Raw genomic sequence first — 25,374 nt, forward strand, 5'->3', positions numbered from 1 at the left:
AGAATACCTAAATGCCACTGCGGTTGCAACCTACATTGCGATTGAACATAGCATTCACGGTGAAAGTTGACAAGCATGCCCTTTAAATAGCCACGTTTTTCTGTTATCCTTCTCATACGCGAGCAGCTCTCCAAACTTCAGATTATCTCTAAAAACACAAGGATTTCCATAACATGTAATTATTCCGATAGGTAAGTATAGACGAGTGGGATGGGATTCGGATAGGATAACAATCGCCGACCGACGCGGTGATTTGTAATCGTGCACAAAATTACTTTAAGTGACCTCCCGTGCTCATAAGTCTATACTCATTGGCGGGGGTGTGCTACGTTCTCAAATAAAAGCTGCTGTCTGGTTTTAACGTTTCGGTCCGGGCTGAAACAGCGAAATAGTAAGTAGCTGCGCCTTAATACGATCTAATACCTAACCTTTAATCTATTACCTAACTTTACATAATTTCTTGAATGAATTGTGGTCCACATCTCAACTGTTTTCAAAGTACAGTTGGGTAAATTCATTAATTACACAGATTGTTATCTTATGAGAGAAAATATGACGTTTTTATAACAGTTTAATGCAGAAGAATTGTGCCAAGTTGAGCAATTACTGCTTTAATGCATTGTTGTAACAACGTGGGGCTTATATAGTTATCTATTCCAAAATGGATTGACTGTATGCTACTTTTATTACTATTCTTCAGACTCTGCATTATGTCCCATATGGTTGCATAGCTTTTTGATAGTTTCTACATTGGGTTTTGTGTGCTGTGCAGCTACATTTGCAGGACGTTATCACTCTGAAAAATTATATTTCTTTAAACCTTCGGCTACAAAAAAAATATAATTTATTAGTGTGGCACACTAACCCAGGGAGAGAGTTGGCACAACTTACAATATTGTTTATTGGAGCCACAATGACAAGGACCTGTTTCAAAATGTTCCCTTCAGTATATGAAGCTTACACACATGCGGTACTGAAGCACTCAGAGGGATCTTTTGTAATGACTTTCAATGGATCAGCCAACATTTTGGCCCAAATGCCTTATAGCTGAAACTTTTGTGCTTGGCATTTGTAGGAAATGTCTTAGTTGGTATGAGTTGTCACAGCTGGACAAAGGTTTTGTGATCTATTTTAATATTTTCCCTGATAATTTTTTTTTGCCAGTATACTACGTAAATGTATGGATGCATCCTTAGTTTGAGTTTTACTCTTAATGTGGAACCATCTGTGACAGGACTCAGAGAGCTAGAGGAATAATAAAACAGTTCAGTTAAACTAAGCAGAAGAGATTGACTTACTTAAGCTTGGCAGACCTACTATACTCTTTCTGGAACCTGGTCATGCATCAAGGAATCAGACTGCTTGTCTATACTATTCCAAATAAATACCTTTCACCCACAAACTGGCACTGGAAGTGAAACAGACACAGGACTGCATTTATGTAAATCTTGGATAAAGCCTACATTGAGAGAGGAATTCATTCTTGTGTTAGTTCTCTAGCCTTTTGGGGGACCTTAGGGAGTATTGATAGGATATACCTTTATTTTGGGTCATATAGAACATTTGAGTTCCAGGTATCTGTCCTGGGTACTACATGGAACACAGAATTGTCCTACTTGGGACTAACACTGTCTGAGGGTAATGGAGAGGGCATTGCAGATTGGCTCAGCATTGCCCGGGTTGGGCAGGTGGATGTCATCACCCTCTAGGGACTCCTTGTGGTAAAGTATGTCAGGCTCCTGGGAGCTCAGTCATGGTTGTTGGGCTGGTTAATGTGCTCTCCTCCAGCACATATGTGATGGAGAATACATCATGGTTGAGCAAGCAGTTTGTTAAGAAACATAACAGACTTACCCGTGATATGTACCATATAATCCCAAAAAATTTTATTGTCTGGAAAGAATCAGTTAGAGCATGAATGAACCAAATCCACTTCATCCTGCAACAGCTTCTGGAAGAGGTGGCTTTGGCACTTGCACTATATAATACTGTAATTAGATTCCTTCCAAATAATAAAAATGTTCTGTTACTACACTGTACAAAAAGTCTACACACCCCTGTGAAAATGCCAGGTTTTTGTGATGTAAAAGAATGAGACAAAGATAAATCATGTCAGAAAGCATTAGATATACCATGGAACACGGTGAAGACAGTCATCATCAAGTGGAGAAAATATGGCACAACAGAGACATTACAAAGATCTGGACATCCCTCCAAAATGTATGAAAAGACAAGAAGAAAACTGGTCAGGGAGGCTTCCAAGAGGCATACAGCCACATTAAAGGAACTGCAGGAATTTCTGGTAAGTACTTGATGTGTGCTACATGTGACAACAATCTCCTGTATTCTTCATATGAATGGGCTATGGGGTAGGGTTGCAAGACGGAAGCATTTTCTTACAAAGAAAAACATCCAAGCCCAGCTGAAGTTTGAAAAAACAAACTTCAAGTCCCCCCAAACACGTGGGGAAATGTGTTATGGTCTGATGAAACCAAGATTGAACCTTGTGGCCATAATTCCAAAAGGTATGTTTGGTGCAAAAACAACACTGCATTCCACCCAAATAACACCATACCCACAGTGAAGCATGGTGGTGGCAGCATCATGCTTTGGGGCTGTTTTTCTTCAGCTGGAACCTGGGCCTTGGTCAGGGTGGAGAGAATTATAAACAGTTCCAAATACCGGGCAGTTTTGACACAAAACCTTCAGGCGTCAGTTAGAAAGCTGAAGATGAAGAGGAAGTTCACCTTTCAGCACGACAATGAACCAAAGCACACTCTGGTTCAGGAGTGGCTTGAGACTAGGAATGCAACTCTTGTGCCCCATTTGCTGGACACATCTGTGAATGGTGACTCTTGATGCACTGACTCCAGCCTCAGTCCACTCCATGTGAAGCTCCCACAAGTTCTTGAATCAGTTTTGCTTGACAATCCTCTCAAGGCTGTGGTCATCCCTGTTGCTTGTGCACCTTTTCCTACCACATCTTTCCCTTCCATGTCAACTTTTCATGAATTTACTTTGATACAGCACTCTGCAAACAGCCAGCCCTTTCAGCAATGACCTTCTGGCTTACCCTCCTTGTGGAGGGTGTCAGTGAGTGTCTTCAGGACAACTGTCAAGTCAGCAGTTTTCCCCATGATGGTGGTTGTGTGTACTGAACCAGACTGAGAGACTAAAGGCTCAGGGAGTTAATTAGTTGATTAGAGCTCTCCTTTGGTCGACATTTCTGTATTATAAATTGTTTATTCTAATATTCTGAGATACTGGATTTTTTATTTCCATGAGCTGTAAGCCTGTATCATCAAGATTGAATCAAAAAAGTATTGAAATATCTTTATATGTAATTAATCTAGAATATATTAAAGTGTCACTTTTTTATTAGAATTACTGAAAAAAATTAATGTTTTGAGATGCACCTGTATTTTTATAAAGTAAATACTGAACACCTATTAACTAGCACCATAGTGGCTTACACAGAGTTTTACTGCATGTTTCTCACTGTACTAGTTTGGAAGGTTGTACAATAGATTTGTGTGAAATAAATTAACATAATTTCTCAGTGCATCCATGACTTAAACTGTAACACATTATGGTCAAACTGTGGCTCTAACTTACACTCTAAAGATGCACAATATAACAGTTACTTTTAAAAGGATTGTGCTTTGCTGTAGACTGAATCATTTTAAGAAATCTGCTTATAATCCGGAATGTGAAGAAGATATTCGGCAAGTTTTCTCATTGCAAATATTTGTGTGTGTTTATATTTGTAGTAATATTATGGGGGGTATAAACAGGTCTGGAAGTAGTATTGTAACACATTTTGGACTTTTCAGAAGTCTAGTGTATTAGTTGCACTGCAATGTTATTCAGCTCTTTCCCTAAATGCTCCAGAGACAGTGTTTTTTTTGTTCTACCTCATCACTAATTGCACCCACCTGGTATCCCAAATCTAAATCAGTCCCTGATTACAGGGTTGAAATGAAGAAAGAAAACAGAGTTGTACTGAAACAGTTACTTTCTGCATTCTATTTAGTCAATTAGGTGGAAATTACAAATTACAGGATAGATAATGGTTTAGCCAACAGCTTGCTAAAGAGGATTCCCTACTTTGACATCAGGCTGTGTATGATTTGCTCCCACAGAGTGGTCAGATACTGTTTGACGAGTTGACTTAATATCACGTGTATTTTGTTTGCACACTGTGGCTTGTTAACTATTTGAGCCTCTCCTGCTCCAACAGGTGGTCCATAAGCATCCTCATAGATACCTCACAGATACCCTCTAAATGTTCTCGGTATTGGGATATCAAATATTGACATTTCAATTTGGAACATATTTTATAATTTTCTTTCTATAGTCATACCCAAATAAAAATAAAAAAGGGGTAGCCAGCAATTGGTGCATGCTTTTCAAAGTATTGCACTTGTCCTTGAATAACTGGCTTAGCTTTTGTAATAAAAGATCTGCTAGATACTTTGAAAATCAATTGTTATAAAATGTACAGTAGTTATCAGCCTCTTCAAAGAGAAGAGAAATGCTTCTTTCTAAACTGCAATAGTCTTCAGACCTAGACAGGGGAACAGTGTACACAGGAAATTACCTGGGGCAGATTATCATCAGTAAGACAGTAATGTAGTCGTCCAAAAACAATGCACTGTCCTGCTGTCTAATAAAGGCATGCATTAAGGAGAACTCAAAGCATGAACTCATAAATTCTCCAGGCTGTTGTTGCTGCCTAGACAGTTCTTAAAAAGCAATATGAAGTGGATTAGTGTAGTTCTTTCTTTTTCTAAGAATTGTAGAAAAAGGCAGTGTGGTGAATGATGAATGCACCATCCACCTGCATCAGTTAATTATATTTGTTGGATGCTTTTTCCAATGTTGAATTTTTTTTAGAATTACTCTTGGCTCTTGATGACATGCTCAAGCCCTTGGTGATGTTACAAATGGTCTTGGAACTAATCTGTATGGAGGCACTTCAAAAAAATAAAAGCTCTTCAATTTCAGGATGTGAGGTAGGGTTCTTGTTCCCATGTACAGTTTTGTGGTGTAATTTTCATTTATTTTCTTTCACTGTATTTTACCACAATTTTCTTACCTCCTAACTTCATTAAGTCCTATTCACGGTTATGGCCTTGCCTTGTACAATATTTCCACATTAGGTGTGGGATAGTCAAAGATGGGGAAATGTTTATTTCAAGTACATCTTTCCAAGCCAGTTAACAACCAACCTTGAACTTTGGAGGTGCCTGATCTACCACAAGGAGTCGCTAGTGCAAGACATGACAAGACAGCCTTGTCAGACGTTCCCTGTGTCCACCCCAGCCAGCTCAGGGCTGATTTGCGGCTCTCTGTGCTGCACCCCCAGGTCTTGTCAGTGTGCCGCAACCAGGAGTTGGACACCTGGCCACAGTGATGCAGTTGTGCAGTCATTTTAAAAGCCTTATTGTCCTCTATCATGGTAGTTCTCAGATGGTGTGTGGTTTATACAATTTAGGTCAATGGAGATTTTTAGTCTCAGGTGTCTAACATCAAAGATTCGAGTCACTCTAAACCTTAAGTGGCATTGAAAAATATTCTGAATTCAAAATTTATTGTCCTTTTTTTGCCATAAATCTACATGAAATACCCCATAATGTCAAAGTAGAAATATGTTTTTATAAATTTACTGGAAGAAAGATGTAGATTAGTATTCAGACCATTTGCCATGACACTCCAATTTGATCTCTGATGCATCCTTTGTTGTTTGACCTAAAGATTAATCTCAAACTTGATTGGAGTGCATCTGTTGCAAATTCCCTGATTGGATATGATTTAGGAATGCAGGCACCTGTTGAAAAAACATTTCTGTCAAATCAAAAACCAAGGCAGGAAGTCTAAGAATTGTGCTGAAGCATAGATCTGGGGAAGATGAAAAAAATTCTAAAGCACTGAAAGTGTGAAACTATCAAGACACTGGCCATCCAGCCAAACTAAGTAACTAGGCAAGACGGCCTTGGTTGGGAAGGTGACCAAGGAACATATGTGAGAAACTGCCGGTAGGACAACCATCTCTGCAGCACTCCATCAATCAGGACTATATGGTGGAGTGGCTAGACAGAAGCCACTCCTGTTTAAAAGGCATATGACTTGCCACCTGGAGTCTTTCTGAGCACGCTTAAAGGACTGAGAGCATGAAGAAAAAGATTTGCTGGTCTGATGAAACCAAAATCAACCTATTATGTCTGAATGCCAAGTGCTGTGTCAGGTGAAAACAAGGTACTGCTCATCACCTGTCTAATACCAATCCTATGGTAAAGCATGATGGTGGGAGCATCATGCTATGGGACTGCTTCTCAGTGGCATGGACTGGAAGACTGGTCAGGATTGAGGGAAACTTCGCATAGGACCTCGGACTGTGGAGATATAATACCAAAAAGTAGATTTAATCAAGTATGTATTAAAATGTTAATGTATAGCTACACAAAATGCAGAGTAAATGAAGGGGTCTGACATTTTTCTGTAGCCACTGTGTAACCAACTGCTACCATATAGAACCTGTGTGAAAATCACTGTTAACATGCACTTTGACATTACACTTTGATTTTAATTTTACTATTTTCTTCAGTCATAGTGTAGTTGATATAATGTACAGTCCAGTTACATGTTTTAGCAGGACTATTGAGCAGATTTTGTGGTCTCAAACATGTGAGCTCGCCAGAATTCGTCATCTAGTATACGCAATTTTGACCCTTCACCTAGTAAAAAAAAAATTTTATAAAATATACTAGGTGAAAGGGACAAAATAATGACAAGGGATGTGACCAGATATTACTGTATTCTAGCTCAGGGAGAATGGTCAGGAGACTGATTGACAAGCAGTAAACTTGTCTTCTGTAACAGCTTCTGTCAGACAGCCCTATAATTGGCTTAAACCTTTCTTTCCAACAACGTGGTAAAACTTGTATTTGTATGTTTGGAAACACTGAATGGCACTGGTGTGTGTTGTGATTGAAATCCCTGCTGAGACACAAGCAGCTTGTTCTGAGAATGTAGAGCAGACAGTAGTGGCTGCATGGTTGGAGTTAAAGAAACAAAAGTGAATAGAGAGAGTAAGAGGAGTGTGCCTGTCTCGTCTCTGTGTTGTAATGTCTCTCTGTCTGTCCTTCCGTCCGTCTGTCCGCCTGTCTCTCCGTCCCTTCTGTATGTCTCTCTGTCCATCTGTCTGTCTGCCTGTCTCTCCGTCCATCTGTCTGTCTGTCTGTCCACCTGTCTCTCCGTCTGTCCGTCTGTCTGTCTGTCTGTATGTCTGTCTGTATGTCTGTATGTCTGTGTCTGTATGTCCATCTGTATGTCTGTATGTCTGTCTGTATGTTCGTCTGTATGTCTGTATATCCATCTGTATGTCTGTATGTCTGTATGTTCGTCTGTCCGTCTTTGTGTTTGTCTGTTTGTCCATTAGTTTGTTTCTTCTGTCTGAATGTCAGTCTGTCCATCCATCAGTCTGTCCGTCTGTCTGTATGTCTGTCCGTCTGTCAGTCTGTCGATCCATCAGTCTGTCCGTCTGCCTGTCTGCCCATCTATTTATCCATCCGTCCATTAATCTGTGCATTTCTTCTGTCTATTTCTCTTCTGTCTGGGTCCAGCTGTGACCTTCCCACTGTAGCTGGTTTCAGCTGGTCCTGGCAGAAATGCACCATACCGCACATTTAATGACACTTAAAAGAAATGGCAATGATTATACAATTTTGTAATGAGCAAATATACATAGTTTTTTACATCAAAGAAAATATGCTAATTTCAATCATAACCAAGTTAACCTATAGTATGTGTTTTCGGCATTTTGTATTTTAATGTACAATATGTAAATGGGACTGTGTGGTAGTATTGACTCAATGCCTGAATGGCCGTGACTCCAGTTGAGAGGGAACATTGTGCAACAGTCTTCCACTAAAAGGACTTAATACCTTCTCTACTAGCAGCTCCTCCACCCTTCACTGACCAATCAGCACCCATGCTTTTAGCAGCACTCCCCTAGGCTGCACTTCGCAAACAGATGTGTCCGTTTCAATGTTTGTCGACGTCAGTTGCCTAACCATTTATCTGTCGTCAGCAAGTACCTAGGCAGCTGGTTGTGTTTGGTCTGTGTGTGCATTAGAAATCACATTTCTGAAGTTAAAAGGAAGATGCCTTCTTTCCCTCTCCCTCCCCCCCTCTCATGCTTTGTGGGCAATTGGCTTGAAGATGTGGACTTATTGTGGTGCATTATTTCCTTCTCCTGAACACTGTCATAGATACTCCCTCCCTCATTTCTGCCTTCTCCTCCCCGTTCTCCTCCTCCCTTGATTCCTCCCTCTTCAGGGGGCACCAACATGTGCCACTGTGGTGACAGTTGGGTAGTTTATGCCAGTTACAGTGCCAGCATGAATGTGAGAGAGAGAATGTAAAGAAGGGTACTTAGGGGATGGGAGTTAGGGGAGGAGTAAAAATAGCCCAGTACTTGATGTTGGTTTGCATGTCAGCCGGGAGAACCTGAGCTGTGGGGAGTGATAGGCAGACAGTTGTAGTGAACTAGAGACTGGGCTCTTTACGTAAAGACTGACCTATATTTGTAGTCTCTGCTTCCCTCTGACTTCATGTAGGGATATTGTCCGTCTGGTGCTTGTCAAGTGCTCAGGACCTTTGCGCTTCACAATATTCAACAGGTTTGAAGTTACATACCTTACACCGGTCGTCCGTCTTCCTGACAGGTCGGTAATGTGTTTTCAGGCTCTTTCTTACTTATTCCTATATGAATACAAATCTTTCTATCCACCTATTGATTGAAATTGTCATCTTCTGTAAACACATGTTAGAAAGTAAGCATGTCTATATTAGTGCTGTTGGCTTATTGTTATAGGAACTGCATACATAAGTAATAACTACAGAAATGTCATCTTTTAGCATTTCTGTAGTACTTAAAGTAATATTTTGTCCATGGCGTATCTTACAAATAATCTGTCAAAGAAACATGATAGGGCATGTATGAGGATATGCACACTGTCTCACGCAGATCACAGTTTCAGATCCACTGTATTCTGAATTGGCTATAAGAGCTCATATTGTTATGTTAATCTACTGTCAGAAGGAGGACAGAACATTAGCATTTCTTTTGGATGAAGAAAGCATGCTATAATTGGCAACAATGCACAGTGAGATGGCAGTCACTGCTCATTCAATGCACAGATGATGAAAGTGCTGGTCAAATTGAACTTCATTTACTAGCTGAAACTAGTTGAAACTATTTATCAGGGAGCACAGACTGGACAAACACATCAGATGAAAAAGCTTGCATATAAATAAGTTGAAAGAATGTGCGGCTTTTGAACAAACCAATTCAAAGAGGCAGTGTTTCATTTCAGGCCTGTGAGTCTGTATGTTTTCTGTTCTCTGTATGGAGGCTGTACAGTAATTAGTGAAGAGAACCAATGCAATGGCCCTATTATTTGATTTGAGTATAATCAGGCACTATTTTTGAATGCACCATCTGAAATCACACCCTATTTCTATTCTAGTGCACTACTTTAATGGACAAAGTAGTGCTCTGTAAAGGGAATACCGTGCCATTTAGAACACATTTCGGTCTGCATGCACCATACCCCCAGACAAAGGTTATAATGAGGTTAGAATGAGGATTCACTATAGTTACAGCGAAGCGTTGGCCAATACTCTCATCTCCAATACAGCTATGTCCTGGTTAATCAGTGGTTTGGTTTTAATTGTTTTTTACTGTCAAAACCTGGCATTTCTTTTTTCTTCTCTGGTTGTGTAATTACAGCTTAAGGCATTTTTGGATTCATGAGAGAACCTGTTTGAAAGGACTCTTCAAACTCAGAAGAAGGCCGGTGCCAAAGCAAACTGGCTGGTGAAAGTTTCAGGTTGCACAATGAATTTGCATCTGAATGTGAAAACAAGCCTTTATCCAAATACATGAATATACTGTACATCAAGAGCAAAAATAGTAACCATGGTGTGAGCTCATCTGGCCTGACTGCTATTTTTTGAGTCGTAGCTTGGACGAAACATTGGGCCATCAAAAAAGAATAGCTGTGAAATAGAATAGAAATAGAATAGAAATGGTGGAATCCTGCTGAATAACCATGCCAAAATGGGTAACATTTAAGTAGAGCCTTCTAAACATCTCTATGGCATATGTGCACACAAACACACACACACACACACACACATATTAAATAGTGTGTTATCTCCCCCCAGTCGTCAGTGGCAAGATGCTGGGTCATGTGTTGTCATTCGGCCGCTCCCTGGTGAGGAGGAAGGTTGTGGACATGAACAGCCTGGAGGACTCTAAGCTGTGTCGCTGCCTGGGAACCGTGGACCTCATTGCCCTGGGAGTGGGCAGCACCCTGGGGGCGGGGGTGTACGTCCTGGCCGGGGAGGTGGCCAAGGGGAACTCCGGTCCCAGCATCGTAGTCTCCTTCCTCATCGCCGCCCTGGCCTCTGTCATGGCGGGCCTCTGCTACGCCGAGTTCGGAGCCCGCGTGCCCAAGACCGGCTCCGCCTACCTGTACAGCTACGTGACGGTCGGGGAGCTGTGGGCCTTCATCACCGGCTGGAACCTCATCCTCTCATATGTGATAGGTACATTTGTTCACCGTGGTCTTCCATGCCGCTCACGTGAATCCACCCATTGCTGAGTTTGAACCCGTAATGTTACACAAAGGTTTAAGTACAACCTTTCCCAGAACGTCTGAGCCCTTCTCCACAGGCACCTCCAGTGTGGCCAGGGCTTGGAGTGGGACGTTTGATGAGCTGATTGGAGGACACATCGAGACCTTCTGCAAAAACTACTTCAGCATGAACTCTCCAGGCCTGGCACAGTATCCCGACTTCTTTGCGGTCTGTCTAATTCTCCTTCTGTCAGGTACAGTACCAGCCGTGAATGAGAAGAGGGCGCCTGATTCGTGTTTATAGTGCACTACATCTGGGCCATAGGGGCAGTGATCATATGTGTTTCTACACTGAACAAAATTACAAACGCAACACTTTTGTTTTTGCCCCCATTTATCATGAGCTGAACTCAAAGATCTAAGACTTTCTCTATGTACACAAAAGGCCTATTTCTCTCAAATATTGTTCACAAATCTGTCTAAATCTGTGTTAGTGAGCACTACCCTTTGCCGAGATCATCCACCCACCTCACAGATGTGGCATATCAAGATGCTGATTAGACAGCATGATTATTGCACAGGTGTGCCTTAGGCTGGCCCCAATAAAAGGCCACTCTAAAATGTGCAGTTCCATCACACAGCACAATGCCACAGATGTCGCAAGTTTTGATGGAGCGTGCAATTGGCTGCAGGAATGTCCACCAGAGCTGTTGCCCGTGAATTGAATGTTCATTTCTCTACCATAAGCCGTCTCCAAAGGCGTTTCAGAGAATTTTGCAGTACATCCAACCGGCCTCTCAACCGCAGACCACGTGTAACCACACCAGCCCAGGACCTCCACATCCAGCATCTTCACCTCCAAGATCGTCTGAGACCAGCCACCCGGACAGCTGCTGCAACAATCGGTTTGCAAAACCAAAGATTTTCTGCACAAACTGTCAGAAACCGTCCCAGGGAAGCTCAACTGCATGCTTGTCGTCCTCATCGGGGTCTCGACCTGACTGCAGTTCGTCTTCCTAACCGACATGAGTGGGCAAATGCTCACATTCTATGGCGTCTGACACTTGGGAAAGGTGTTCTCTTCACGGATGAATCCCAGTTTTCACTGAACAGGGCAGATGGCAGACAGCGTATATGGCGTCGTGTGGGTGAGCGGTTTGCTGATGTCAACGTTGTGGATTGAGTGGCCCATGGTGGCGGTGGGGTTATGGTATGGGCAGGCGTGTGTTATGGACAACGAACACAGGTGCATTTTAGTGATGGCATTTTGAATGCACAGAGATACCGTGACGAGATCCTGAGGCCCATTGTTGTGCCATTCATCCATGACCATCACCTCATGTTGCAGCATGATAATGCACGTCCCCATGTTGCAAGGATCTGAACACAATTCCTGGAAGCAGAAAACATCCCAGTTCTTGCATGGCTAGTTGAGCATGTTTGGGATGCTCTGGATCGGCGTATACGACAGCATGTTCCAGGTCCTGCCAATATCCAGCAGCTTCGCACAGCCATTGAAGAGGAGTGGACCAACATTCCACAGGCCACAATCAACAACCTGATCAACTCTATGCAAAGGAGATGTGTTGCACTGTGTGAAGCAAATGGTGGTCACACCAGATACTGACTGGTTTTCGGACCCCCCCAGACCCCCCTGGACTCCCCCAATATAGTGAAACTGCACATTATCTCGTCAAAGGAGAAGTGCTCACTGACACAGATTTAGACAAATTTGTGAACAATATTTGAGAAAAATAGGCCTTTTGTGTACATAGAAAAAGTCTTAGATCTTTTGAGTTCAGCTCATGATAAATGGGGGCAAAAACAAAATTGTTGCGTTTATAATTTTGTTCAGTGTATATATAGGGAATGAGGCTCAGTACGATCACTGGACGGTGTTGTAAATGAAACACTGCTTAAACACTACTATGATAGGACTGAATCAATGCCGACTCTTCAGCTCCAGTGTAGATCTGTCCTGCCGTCAGCGTTGTGTCCATGTGATGTTCCACCTGCTACATTGGAAACCAATAAAAAATAAATCATCCAAATCATTTCCATTCACAAGATCAAGAATCAGGACTTGATGATTCCTTGGGATCCCACCACTGATAGCGACACAACCCAGGCAATGTTGTAGCTTTCACTGGTTCTGTAATGTTCCAAAGAGGGGGAGACCCAAACGCAGGTGGAGAGAAACCCGGAGGGTTTTAATGAGCACCACTCTTAGATCAAAAGTAAACACAACAAATGCCTCAACACAACACGGGGGAAAAACCACACAGCGAGTCTCTTCTGCTGTGATACAGCACATGGGTAACGAAACATTCAGTAATTTAACAAAGGACACCAAACCCAGAACTGAAGGAGTATATATACAGGTAACGAATAATGGGAGACAGGAGTGTGCTGCATGATCCAAAATAAGAACAACAACCAGGCATGGAGTACACGGGACGGTGGCAGCTAGTAGGCCGGTGACGTCGACCTGCTGAAGCGCGACACCCCTGGGAGGGGCGTAGATGAAGGGGGAGTCGTCGCAGGTTCAATGAAACCATTGTGGCTGCTGGCTGATTGTGTAGCAGGGCCGCTGGACTACGTCCCACCAAGTTTATGTATTGGAATATGCATCATTTCCATGTCAGTGGGCACGTGTCTGAGTGACAACATGTTATTCTACATTTGAAATCAAATAAGAGGTGTCAGAATGTTCCGTGAGGAGTCATGATGAGTGCGTCTGACATGGTGGACAGGCCCTCTGAATGTGGCCATGTGTCAGCCTCAGTTACCCTGGCAACGGTGTCCCACTCGGCTGAGGAGAACAGAACAGCCCTCTGTAGTTAGCTACCGTCAGATACAATACAGGAGCCTGACGGGGCCTGGAGAGGGGTTCTTTTTAAGAGGAAAACGGTGCATCAACAAAACTCTCTCTGTGAAATAGTCTGTGACTGAAAAATGCCATCATGTGTTTCATGTGCTGCTGTGCCAAATAGTCTACAATGCTGTGATTGGATAACTGCAGAGTTCCAGAGGCAGACCTCCAAAACTATGCAATGTTTGTTGTTCCAAAAGTCTTATGTTCAGGGGATAGTGATGTTCCTAGTGTTATGATATTGCAATGATATACCCTTTGATCAGGGGACCTGCCAAAATGAGCAGAAATGTTGCACAACATTACATCAGAGACATGTCATTTAAATCCACAGTAAAAGAAAAAACACAATCAACACATAATCTCAGATCAGTTATAGTGACAGCCACTAAACCTGGTGGAAGATTACAATCACAATATCTTCATTAAATGCGCATGAGAACATACAGTATTTCACAACCCATGAACACCAATGCCTCATTACATTTTGTGTGTAATCATAGAAGAATGTGGAGTATGTTGAACTGTATCCACTGCGTTGCTTCCCCGTCACAGGCCTCCTGTCATTCGGAGTGAAGGAGTCAGCCTGGGTGAACAAGGTCTTCACCGCTGTCAACGTGATGGTGCTCCTGTTTGTCATCATCTCCGGCTTCGTGAAGGGAGACCCACACAACTGGAAAATCTCTGAAGAAACTCTCATCAATGTCACCATTGGCAAACGGTAAGGACAGGAGTTGACCTGGTTTTGATGAGGACACCGTGTTCCACCAGATTACTTCTGGATGTGGTCCGGTGTGGTCCAGTGCTGCAGAAACTGGCGCCGGTATAGCCAACTGGGCACATGGATCCAATTCAAACCCTCATGACTCAGCATCTGTCCTGTCTTCTGTTTACTATCCAATGTCAACAAATGTATGTTTACAACAATGTACTATATGTCCTGTTAGGACACGGTCTGACTCACTAATAACATAGAGACTGAAATGTGTCAGTGAGGTATCAATGTGGAACGTGCGCTGTATGTCTTCCAGGAACCTGTCTGCAGCTGCTAATGTCACCAGTGATTATGGCGTGGGAGGTTTCATGCCCTTCGGCTTCAGTGGGACCTTGGCCGGAGCTGCAACTTGCTTCTACGCGTTTGTGGGATTCGACTGCATTGCAACGACAGGTGTGTCTTTTGAGACATGGGCGTCAAATCGATGTCGAGAATTCCTTGTCAAAACACTGCGAGTGATTAAGTAGGGGGATGGGAATTTGATGGGAATCTGTAGATGTGTGTTTGTGTGTGCACCAGGCGAAGAGGTAAGGAACCCTCAGAAGGCCATTCCCATTGGCATTGTGGTGTCCCTGACGGTGTGCTTCCTGGCGTACTTTGGTGTGTCTGCTGCCCTGACCCTGATGATGCCCTACTATCTCCTGGATGAGAAGAGCCCCCTGCCCATGGCCTTTGAATATGTGGGCTGGGGCCCGGCCAAATATGTGGTGGCTATAGGGTCACTCTGTGCCCTGTCAACTAGGTAACAGACAATTCCTTTACATGATTGAAGGTGTTGCTATTCACAGGACGCTTACTTTGTACTGTAGCTTTCTGTTAGATGAATATCATCTGTAAAACAAGAGTCACTTGTTTTTTTCCACCTAGATTTACCAAATTTACATTTGAGGGTAAAATACTTTGGAAAAAGTTCACTAACAAATCTACAATATTTAGCGTTAAAAAAAAACTAAACTATCAAGCCCAAAAATAATGTCAACTTTGTCATAATTGTCTGTGTTGGATTGATTCCCATTGCTAAAATCCTCCTTGCCAAGCTGCAGTCATGTTGTTGTTAGAGGAATGCCAGTCTTGATGTGCTATATCTGTGGGTCGATGATAGGCCATTTGACTTGGCACAGTTTCAAAACAATAATCCAAGCATGCTCTGTTTCTGTATTTCTTTTCCTTCTGGTCACTTCTGTTCTGGGTCATGGGCTTCCCACTACAGTGCCTCATAACTCATGCATCCCATCAATCTACTAAGACTTCTGTTAACTGTCCTTACATTGAACTCCAGAAATATCTGGACTGTGACCATTGTTTTAGTTTTTTTTGGCTCGTATTCCAAATCCAGTGATTGGATACTACACGACGCACGCTGTCATCCTAAATCCACTGGTATTTTCATCCATGTCTGATGAACTATTTTGGGTGTGACAGCATTTTTTAATTTGGCAGGAGTGTTTCTTTGCAACATTTGTGCTTCTACAAGAAAGGTGTCAATACTAGTCTTGATTCTGACAATTTGCATTTGTTGTCTGCTGCTGGTGTCTGACAAGGACCCAGCAAGAGACAAAAAGAAGGGGACCAAAGAAGCCTTGATGCAAGTCAAGCTGGGCATTGAAACATTATGTTGTGCAATCTCTGTTTTGTACAATATGAAAAAAGAAGTTTCAGCTGAGCTCAGTAACAGAAAATTATCTGGCAGACCAAGGAAGACGTCTATAGTGGATAACTGAAGAATATTTTAACTACTGTCCAAAAGATCAGAAACATTCTCCGGGAGGAAGGGATAGATATGTCAAAGGCACATCTATCTCCTCTTGTAGCAAGAGTACCCCAGCAGAACCTCAGACAGAACACCACATAATGCAGACTACTGGCTAGCCACAAGTACAGAAGTTAACAAGTAGCTAAAAAAGCTACAAGAGTACAGGAACAAAGTGTAATGGACATATGAGAAAAAGATGAACCTGGACTAGAGTGATAGAAAAGAGGAAAATGGAGAAAGAAAGGAAATTAAGTTAATGTTATAACTTGGGCTTGGAAGGTTGCAACTGTCCTTTTCTCTGCTTGATGTAACTGATTGCAGCAGGATGAATTCTGGTGTTGAGATACATCTGCGCCGATCCAACCAAATACCTACTACACTAAACATCAGTTTCTCTATTGGTCAAATACCCACTGGACAGCGCTTCGTTCCTTCAGCAGGGTAATGACCTCGCCATAGCTACCAACCGTTTCTTATGTGCCAAAAAGTCAAAATATTTTTGACTGGCAAATCACTTGATCCATATGGAATTGTGCATGCCTGAAGACAAGACTCAATGCTTAAATGCCCCAAAACAACAAGCAATAACTCAAGATGGCTGCAGTTCAGGCAAGACCAAGTATACGGGTCACAGCCTTCAGGCAATCATTGCATGCAAAGTACATGCGACCAAGCACTAAACATGTACATAATGTTGATCTGTCCAAATACTTTTGAAGTTCATTGTATGATTTTTGCTTAATAATTTAAAGCAAAATGTTGCTATTTTATACCTGTTATGATTCTTCAGACTCAAAAAAATTGTTTGGGCCAGGAGAACCTACAATATAATCAGTAGTTCTACGTAAACAGCCATTACAAACGCTAGCTAAAAATCTATGGAAGGAAAGTTCAAGCATGCAAATCCAAATCTCCTGAAGCCCTATGTTACTTAACGGTGATTTATCCATTTAAATAAAACTGTTCACAGACCCCATTCACTTCCATAGATTTTTAGCTGTGGCTAAAGTTAGCTGAGGTTTGCTTTCTAAAAAGAACTGAATCAGGGTTTCTCTTAGACTTTTAAAATTGTCAAATTCAAGGTGGATCATACATTTTGTCAGCATATTTCCCATTAATTCACCAATAACATGCCTCTTCATGTCCCTCAGTTAATTCAAAAGTTGCAAAATAACACCTGAGCAATGTCCTATTTAAAACAATGTTACAGCATGCTCTTGGACAAGTTTGGGCACGCCACATTATATGGCGATGATGCTGTCAGTGTAATTTGAAAGTGTGGGGCCATTAGACAAGAAAGACACTCTCTCTCTCTGTGATTATGCTCTTTAGCTTTGGTGAAGTGACGTTTGTGTATGTAATGTATTGTGAGTGTTTGTGCCGTGTATGGGTGTGTATTGTGTTAATGTTGGTGCGTGTTGCGGGCTTTTGACTAACGTGTTGGTCCTTGTGCATGTCTCTGCTGTTCCATGCAGTCTGCTGGGCTCCATTTTCCCTATGCCACGTGTAATCTATGCTATGGCAGAGGACGGGGTGCTTTTCAAAGCCTTAGCCCGAATCAATCCTAAGACGAAGACCCCGCTTATTGCCACAATGAGCTCCGGTGTAGTTGCAGGTGAGAGCTGGCGCAGTCACCTGTAGACACTGCTAGTGAAACTGTACGCACCAATCAACTGTGAAAGGAATAGATGCCGCTCAAACCCTCCCAGTATCAAAAAGGAAGTGCGAGTGTTCAGAAATGTCTCCACAGCTCAGAAACTGTGACCCGTCAAAAGAACATCTTTAGAATCTGCAGACCGGTTTGGTTAGGTTTCTGCAGGCTTTATTCTTTCACAGTTGTGCCGGTGTTCATTGGATGTGTTGTTTTCCTTCCCAGAGAGCCTAATGTTTGAACATTGACCCCTTTCTTTCCCTAGCCTGTTGGGCTCCATGTTCCCTCTGCCCCGCATTCTCTTTGCCATGGCACGAGATGGCTTACTGTTCAAATTTCTTTCCCAAGTGAGTAAGCGCCAGTCGCCTGTGGCTGCCACCATGGCAGCGGGCACCACCGCGGGTAAGCTCCTGGGAACCGGGCCTGGTGTGACATCTCGCCTGCTCCGTTTACGTGTGGTCATCGTTCAGTCAGTGTTGAGTGCTTCTGATTCTGCACTGGTGGTGATTGCATGCCAATGACGTGCTGGTGATGGTGGAAGAATATCAAGTCAATCAACCTCTCTTCGTGGACCATCCTTGTTGTCAGTCGTGATTCTCAGCAGTGCGGGGGCCAACAGCTTCCGTCCCTCAGGGCAACTGTATTGTGGGCTTTTCTGGGCCCCTCTTTTCCCTAATTGATCAATAAGGTGTACGCCAGGGGTATTCAAGTCAGGAGCCTGCGGTTTTTCTGTTCTACCTCATCATTAATTACACCTTCCTTGTGTCCTAGGTCTAAATCAACCCCAAATTAGAGGTTTGCATTGAAAAAAATAGAGTGGAACTGGCTTCGAGATCCAGATTTGAACACCCCTGGTCCATTAATTTCTACAAAACTAACAAATGGAATTGGTTTAAGATGGTCATACCAGGGATTATGCAACACTTCAATATAGAACATTAGGACCTATCTAGGTATATGAAAAGACAACTATTAGAATTTGGAATTAAGCTGGCATTTACTGCTCTGTTGCAGAAAAACACATCTGAACGGCTTAACATGTCCAGTGACTGGTCCAATTGTACACATTTGCTATCATTACATCAATAGTGTAAATGGACGCTGACCCTTGTGCGTGTCGTCCAGCAAAACCCTCAAACACTAAGTTGTTCCATGTAGTCCGCCAAATCTGTGATACTTATTTATATTTGCAGCCCAAGCTTTTTGGCCATGACAGTGAGATTTGTAAGAAGACCATTTTGGAAGAATAAATCCTAAAAATCACAAGACATACAAAAGAATAACGTCCCTAAACTTTCAAGGATTGGAGTACAGTAGTGGTCATTTAGTAGATAAAACTCCTCCAGGTTGAGTTTAGTCCATGGTTGTGCATCTCCGCTCTGCTCACTGTGACTGGGGCTCTAACCCATTGACATGTAATGCTGTCTATAGGCTGTTTCTCCCAATGAGGGGACTGACAGCGGGGTCCAGGGTCCACGGATTTGGATGCCTTTCCCAGTTTCCCAGATGCATTATCAACTATTCCCTCATCAAGGAGGTCCCGTGTGGTCCGAACACGTGAAGGGTGTGTGGGCGTGCTGTGGTGGGAGTGGGACTTGGGACTGGCACTGAGAGAGCAGCTGGTACCAGGGTTCAGAACAAGTAGATAGACGGTGCCTGGTAGAGGGATTGGTATGGGTCTGTGTTTGAACCATGCAGAGGTGATCAGTTCCTTACTGTGGACATGTGCTGAGATACAACAAAGTTACCAGAACTCCCCAGGCAATCACACACCAAAGAACACACATCTGGAACGGATGACAAGGGGTTTGTCCCAGATAGATCCTCTTGTACAGATCTCTGCTGGGTTTTTCTTTAAAACACCTGCCTCATATACACTAAACATCAGGTTCTCCACTGGCATGCAACAGCGACACAAACTGCATCCACCTAAACACTTTCCTGTCTGTGGAAAGTAATAACGTGTGTTTGTGTTGTATTGTGGTTTGTTGACCTCTTTGTCGGTGTCTGTTATTTGTGTTGATTTAGTTTGGCCAGTGAACCTTCAGAGAGTGGTTTTAAAGTTTGTTGCTTATTTGTGTCTTGTCTCGTCCCTATTATTCAGCGATCATGGCTTTCCTTTTTGACCTGAAAGCCTTAGTAGACATGATGTCTATTGGAACTCTTCTGGCCTACTCTCTGGTTGCGGCCTGTGTTCTCATTCTCAGGTGAGTGAAGGCCCACACGGCGCTCTGAGGTCTTAGACTGTAACTACTCCATTTCATTTCTATCTATTGATCATATCTATCTACAGATTTTGGTAACACAAAATATTTGGGTGTACAGTAGTACCTGCAAAGGCTGTGTCCACTGAAATTATCATTCTTGAACTGTGTTGGTCATTTGCACCACTTGGCTCTGCAACCGGGAAACATACTTTAAAATCACTAATTGTTACAGGAAAATTATATATTTTTGCTTCTTCTGCTAAAAATGTTAAGGTAATGTTTAAAGTACTATGGGCAAACATATTTTTTGAAAATGAAATTACCACCTTCAAATTCACTCATTGCAGGATTACACATTACAAGATATACAGGCTGATATACAATGCATGGACCTTGAACATTCCCTCCAGTGGAAATGTGTTATCAGATGAAGCATCTATGTTACTGAAAACAATAATCAAACACTTTTAGTATCTCACATTTCAGGATTCAAATAATGAATTGGTTTGTCTAATTTATAAGGTTTATTGGTGTTTCTCAATTTGACAATTATCAGCCAAATTGAAATAATTTCAAAGTATTAAAGTGGTCATAATTTTCCAACATCCTCATCTTAAAACTGACATTGCTTAGGCAGGGAATCTGCATCACATATGATGAAATGTCCCCACAATTCTTAAAAAATATTATAGTGCAATGGTGCACAGTCATGGTGTCAAGGTGAGCAGTCATGGTGTTAAGGTGCACGCTCATGGTGTTAAGGTGCACGGTCATGGTGTTAAGGTGCACGCTCATGGTGTTAAGGTGCACGGTCATGGTGTTAAGGTGCACGGTCATGGTGTTAAGGTGAGCAGTCATGGTGTCAAGGTGAGTAGTCATGGTGTTAAGGTGCACAGTCATGGTGTTAAGGTGCACAGTCATGGTGTTAAGGTGCACAGTCATGGTGTTAAGGTGCACGGTCATGGTGTTAAAGTGCACGTTCATGGTGTTAAAAAAATAAAACATCAAAAAATTCACTTGAAAAAGAAATCCCACTAAAATACAAGATGATCCGAATTTGTGGTAACTGTAGTCTAACATCTGTAAGGCAGCTTGATTCCCATTAGAGTGAAGTGCGTTATTGAATCAGAGCTATGATGTGATTGGTCTGAAGGCTTCCTTTGTGTGGAGGTGGTCAAACAGCTTATAAGTTCCCAATGGTGTTTACTCAATCTTTACATGCGATTCGAGACTTAGGAAACACACTCTCTGTTTGGAGTTCTTGGCCATATGACCTCCAGAGGAATGTTGTCCAGGGAAATAACACTCAGGCAGAAAACAGAATCAGAACAGTGTGTTTCTGTGTCAACATAGTCTAAATTCCATTCGTTAGTATTTAGGAAAAACTGGTAAATTATGACTGAGAGGCCTCACGTATGTTGAGTTTAGTGGCCCAATGTGCCACTTGAGGGACGGACCAAGCAGTGTTTTTACCCTGCTACAGTACACCCACACCTCCAGCCTGCTGTAGCTTTGACATTTTACATTACCTAAGACAAACCAGAAATGTTGAGGTAACACATGGTAATATTTTGTTTAAGTGGAAAAATATGTTGTGGTGTAATAGTTTTTCACAACTGAGAAACAGGAGCCGTATGTTTGGCACCGTACTGTATTTGGATGATTTGCAGTGAATAGACAACACCCTTTTAGCTGAACATATAAGGGATTACTGTTCCCCTCGTGCATTCTGGTTAAAGGGTGTGGTCTCTTCAAAGGAAACACAAGTATGACGACAAAACAAATGTGCCTGTTCCTGCGTTTTGGATGTAAAAACAAAATAAAACCACATATGTCTCTCATGCCTTTCAGGTACCAGCCGGACGTTCCCTTTGAAAAACCAGGGTTTAACGGGGAGAAGCTGGGCCTAACATCTCCAGAAGGAGAGTCGGAGCTGACGGAGTCCGAGTCTCAGCTCAACATGCTGAAGGGAGGAAGCTCCGTCCTGCAGACCGTTCTCAAACCTCCGCCCGCTCCAACCGAACAGTCCTCCTCTGTGGTCAACATGGCGGTCTGTTTCTTAGGTTTGTGTCAGATTGCTGATCTACAGTCAAATCTCCAATGGTCATTTAAAAGGTCCACAAATGCTCTGGCGCTGTTTCTATCTGAAGTGGTCTCAGCAGTGGTGGCCCCGGTGTTGCTTTAGGTCATTATTAGAGTCTTTGGGTTCAACTCTGTGTGTTGTCTGTCTGCAGTGGTGACGGTCTGTGTGATCAGCGCTCTGACTACTTACCATGGCCAGGCCGTCATCGACATGGAGGCCTGGATCCTGTGTTCTCTGGCCCTGGCCCTGGTCCTCTTCATTGGCTGTGGGGTTCTCATCTGTCAACAGCCCCAGACCCACAGGAAGGTCTCCTTCATGGTACCTACACAGATGTTCACACTTCAAGGCTTGGGGTAGAATTAGCCTGCTGTTGTATTGTTGCCCCTCACCTTTCCAAAAATGGATTCGTACCGCGTCAGCTTTAAGCTGTGAGTTTCAATGTTGAGGGTCCACTGTTTTATCCGTGTTTAGACAGTCTCTCTGTTCTCCGCAGGTCCCACTCATACCGTTCCTCCCCATCGTGAGCATATTTGTCAATGTTTACCTGATGGTCCAGCTGAGCGGCGACACCTGGATACGCTTCTCCATATGGATGGCTGTTGGTAGGTGCCCTGTGACACCCGCGTGGCCTTTATAGCGTGCTCAAATAGCCTCACACACAACCATGTTTGGACATTCATCTGCTGGCTCATCCTGGGTGTTTAGACAAGCGAGCCTTTTTCCAATCAGGTCCTGTCTGTCTCTCCCTGTCTTCCTCATGCCAGGTTTCGTAATCTACTTTGGCTATGGGATGTGGCACAGCGTGGAGCGCCAGCGCAGGCTCCAAGACGCCCTCAGCAGCACTGCAAAGCAGGAGAAGACCAGTCATTTCTGAAGATCTGACCAATATCCCACAGAGACTCCAGAAGGTCAACTGGCGACTCACTGCCCGAGCCAGGACGGACCATTACAAGCACACGGACGATGTTCCTAGTTACACACAGAGTAGACGGCCACTTGCCAGCTTTACCTCCGTCCCATCGCTCTACCCGTGGACTGGGTCACGTGATGCATTCATGTGACTTTGAGCGACGAGGCGACCTCGTGATTGATGTCTGTCGCCTTGACCAATTAGGAAAGGCTACCTTATGGGGATTGTTCTGGAAGGTGGGGAGTCGTTACAACCTTAGTCCACTATTTGGGACAGAAGACAGGTAATACTGGAAATGAGAGCTTTGCAATTAACTTATTAACATGGACGTGGAACGGTTTCTTATTTGGTTTTGGCCTGATTTCTTGTGGCCTTTTCTTATAAGTCAATCTTTCTTCTTGATCAGTTCACACAGAGGGTTTGTTAAGCACACATTCTTTGCTGTTAGAATCTATTGCCTTTAGACCACAGATGGGCCACGGTCAGGGTGTGGCCACAGAAATATCTGAATGAATCCAGAGAAGTTCCCCAAATCCATACACCCATTTCCTTGAGCCCTTGACATGGTCATTCTGATTGTGTGCGCATAAGCAAACACATTTAAAGATTATTTCACCAACCTGATTGGCCAGTAGAAAAGATCTAGATTCCAGCCCCTTACCTGTTTAAACAGCCGTTGGTCTATTATGATCAGCCTTGTGACATCAGGCAGTTACCCAAAGTGCCATCACATGCTGATAAAATCACCTTACAGTTTGTGTGAAACTGTCACGTCAAAGTATTTTTTACAATATACCAAGTAAGGGAATTTATCTTGGGGCCACAAAAACAGTGTCCGTTCATCTCAATCTTAAATGTGTGCTATTGGAAACTTTGCCTTAGTGTTAAAAGGACAGTAGGTAAGTTGATAGAAAGTTTTTTATACTGTGCTAGTATTAGTAGATTGTTAGAGAACCACTTGCATTTTCTCTGACAGACATAGACAGAAAAAACTAAGGGTTTATGAAATGTACACTAAATCTTAAATCACAGCTTTTAACTAGTGCCCACATTCTGAATGTATATTCTGTATAAACAAACTTGTGAATAGCAATTTATTACAATAACAGATGTGATTTAACTGCCAGTGAATGTAATTCCTGAAACTGTTATTAGATTTGAATTTATCTAGTTTTCCAAAATGTTATAAAGGATTTCTAACCTCTGTGGACTGTATTTAACTTCTTGATTTAATGTTCTTGATACAGGTGTTGTTGGTGTCCTACTCAAACGCAAGTTTGCCTAGTCTGCAAAAATGTATTCCGATTGCTTGGTTGTGTTGCTGTGTCAGTGAGTGTCACAATCATGTTTCGCGAACATTGCATCGATTTGAAATGGAGAGAATCTGATAATTGTTCTGTGTTTGATATCACTTGCGTTTTTTTAAGCAAGTGTTCCATATCGCTTAGGAGATTTTTCTGTTTGTTTATTTGGACTGTCATGAATAATTGACCATTGCATGGCATAATGACCTCGGCCAGTTAATCCCTGCACTATTTATGAATAATGTCTTAGCATCACAGAAAACATGTACCATACATATTTTGTAGGATAAAACCCCAGGGACAGTAATCATTATATTATTCTCGAAAGATTACAATGAAACTTGCTGTTATATACATTTTCAATCCTTTTTAACATTCACATTGTAATCCTAGTCTGTGGTCAATCAGTATTTAAAATGGGCCTCTCCTTTCAGCCTTCTAGTTTTCTATTTTTATAGAAGAGGTTTATTAGGTCTATTTTGTATCTCTACTTTGGCTTCAGTGATCTGCAAGAGAGATATTGCTTTTCAATGTTATTTTCTTGGAATTGCTGTGTAATCTGTCTCTTGTAAGAATTGTACTAAAATTCCCACAATAAGAATAGTATTTGGGAACTTTTGCAAAGTTAACAGATTTTCTGCAAATATATGGAATTATTTTTGTCGTATGTTGCAGTTAATCTACTGTTAAAGCTCTTAGATTTGTGATGTGATGGTAAAGTCAACTCATTCTCTGATATTGATCAATCCTGGACTATCTTTATTGTTATTGATTTTGATATACATTTTTATTTGATCTTCTTGAATGCTAAATGATTGAGATGGTACTATATAATGTCATGATCATTTACTGCAACAGCATTTTCTTTTACATATGATGATTTAACTTCAGTTTAAATCGAGTTAGGTTTATTAAACGTGGAACAAAAGAGCAGAGGACATTTTCTCCCGAGGACCAAGATCAGTGGTTGCCAACATATTCTAGGTAGCTTTTGTAGTAGCTTATTATATCAACTGAATGATCTTCTGTACATGTACTCATTAAGTAATAATTGCAGTATTTTTAAGTAATAATTGCAGAGTTATAAATTGCTTCTACTAACAACTACACTGATGCCAATAAATGTATTTTTAATTAAGACCGGTTTGTGTGAAAGTGGATTCTTTAAGTATT

At 42.2% G+C, this 25,374-nt stretch overlaps 1 protein-coding gene across 3 annotated transcripts; it reads left to right on the top strand.

The window, feature by feature from the left end:
• Window positions 1–206: 206 nt before the first annotated feature.
• slc7a2 (solute carrier family 7 member 2) lies at window positions 207–25,341 on the top strand. 3 transcript variants are annotated; one of them, XM_010898112.3, is made up of 12 exons: window positions 207–391; window positions 10,234–10,617; window positions 10,745–10,900; window positions 14,074–14,239; window positions 14,550–14,686; window positions 14,813–15,035; window positions 17,522–17,661; window positions 19,802–19,904; window positions 21,756–21,967; window positions 22,139–22,305; window positions 22,481–22,589; window positions 22,752–25,341. In XM_010898112.3, the coding sequence occupies exons 2-12, from the start codon at window positions 10,248–10,250 to the stop codon at window positions 22,859–22,861; spliced, it is 1,893 nt and encodes a 630-aa protein (XP_010896414.1). In that variant the 5' UTR covers window positions 207–391; window positions 10,234–10,247; the 3' UTR covers window positions 22,862–25,341. The 3 variants fall into 3 exon arrangements, with proteins under 3 accessions (XP_010896414.1, XP_010896406.1, XP_010896424.1); XM_010898104.3 differs by lacking the exon at window positions 207–391 and adding an exon at window positions 8,306–8,729; XM_010898122.4 differs by lacking the exons at window positions 207–391; window positions 17,522–17,661 and adding exons at window positions 8,309–8,729; window positions 17,963–18,099.
• Window positions 25,342–25,374: the final 33 nt, after the last annotated feature.

Source organism: Esox lucius, chromosome 4, assembly GCF_011004845.1.
Source record: "Esox lucius isolate fEsoLuc1 chromosome 4, fEsoLuc1.pri, whole genome shotgun sequence".
NCBI classification, from domain to species: domain Eukaryota; kingdom Metazoa; phylum Chordata; class Actinopteri; order Esociformes; family Esocidae; genus Esox; species Esox lucius.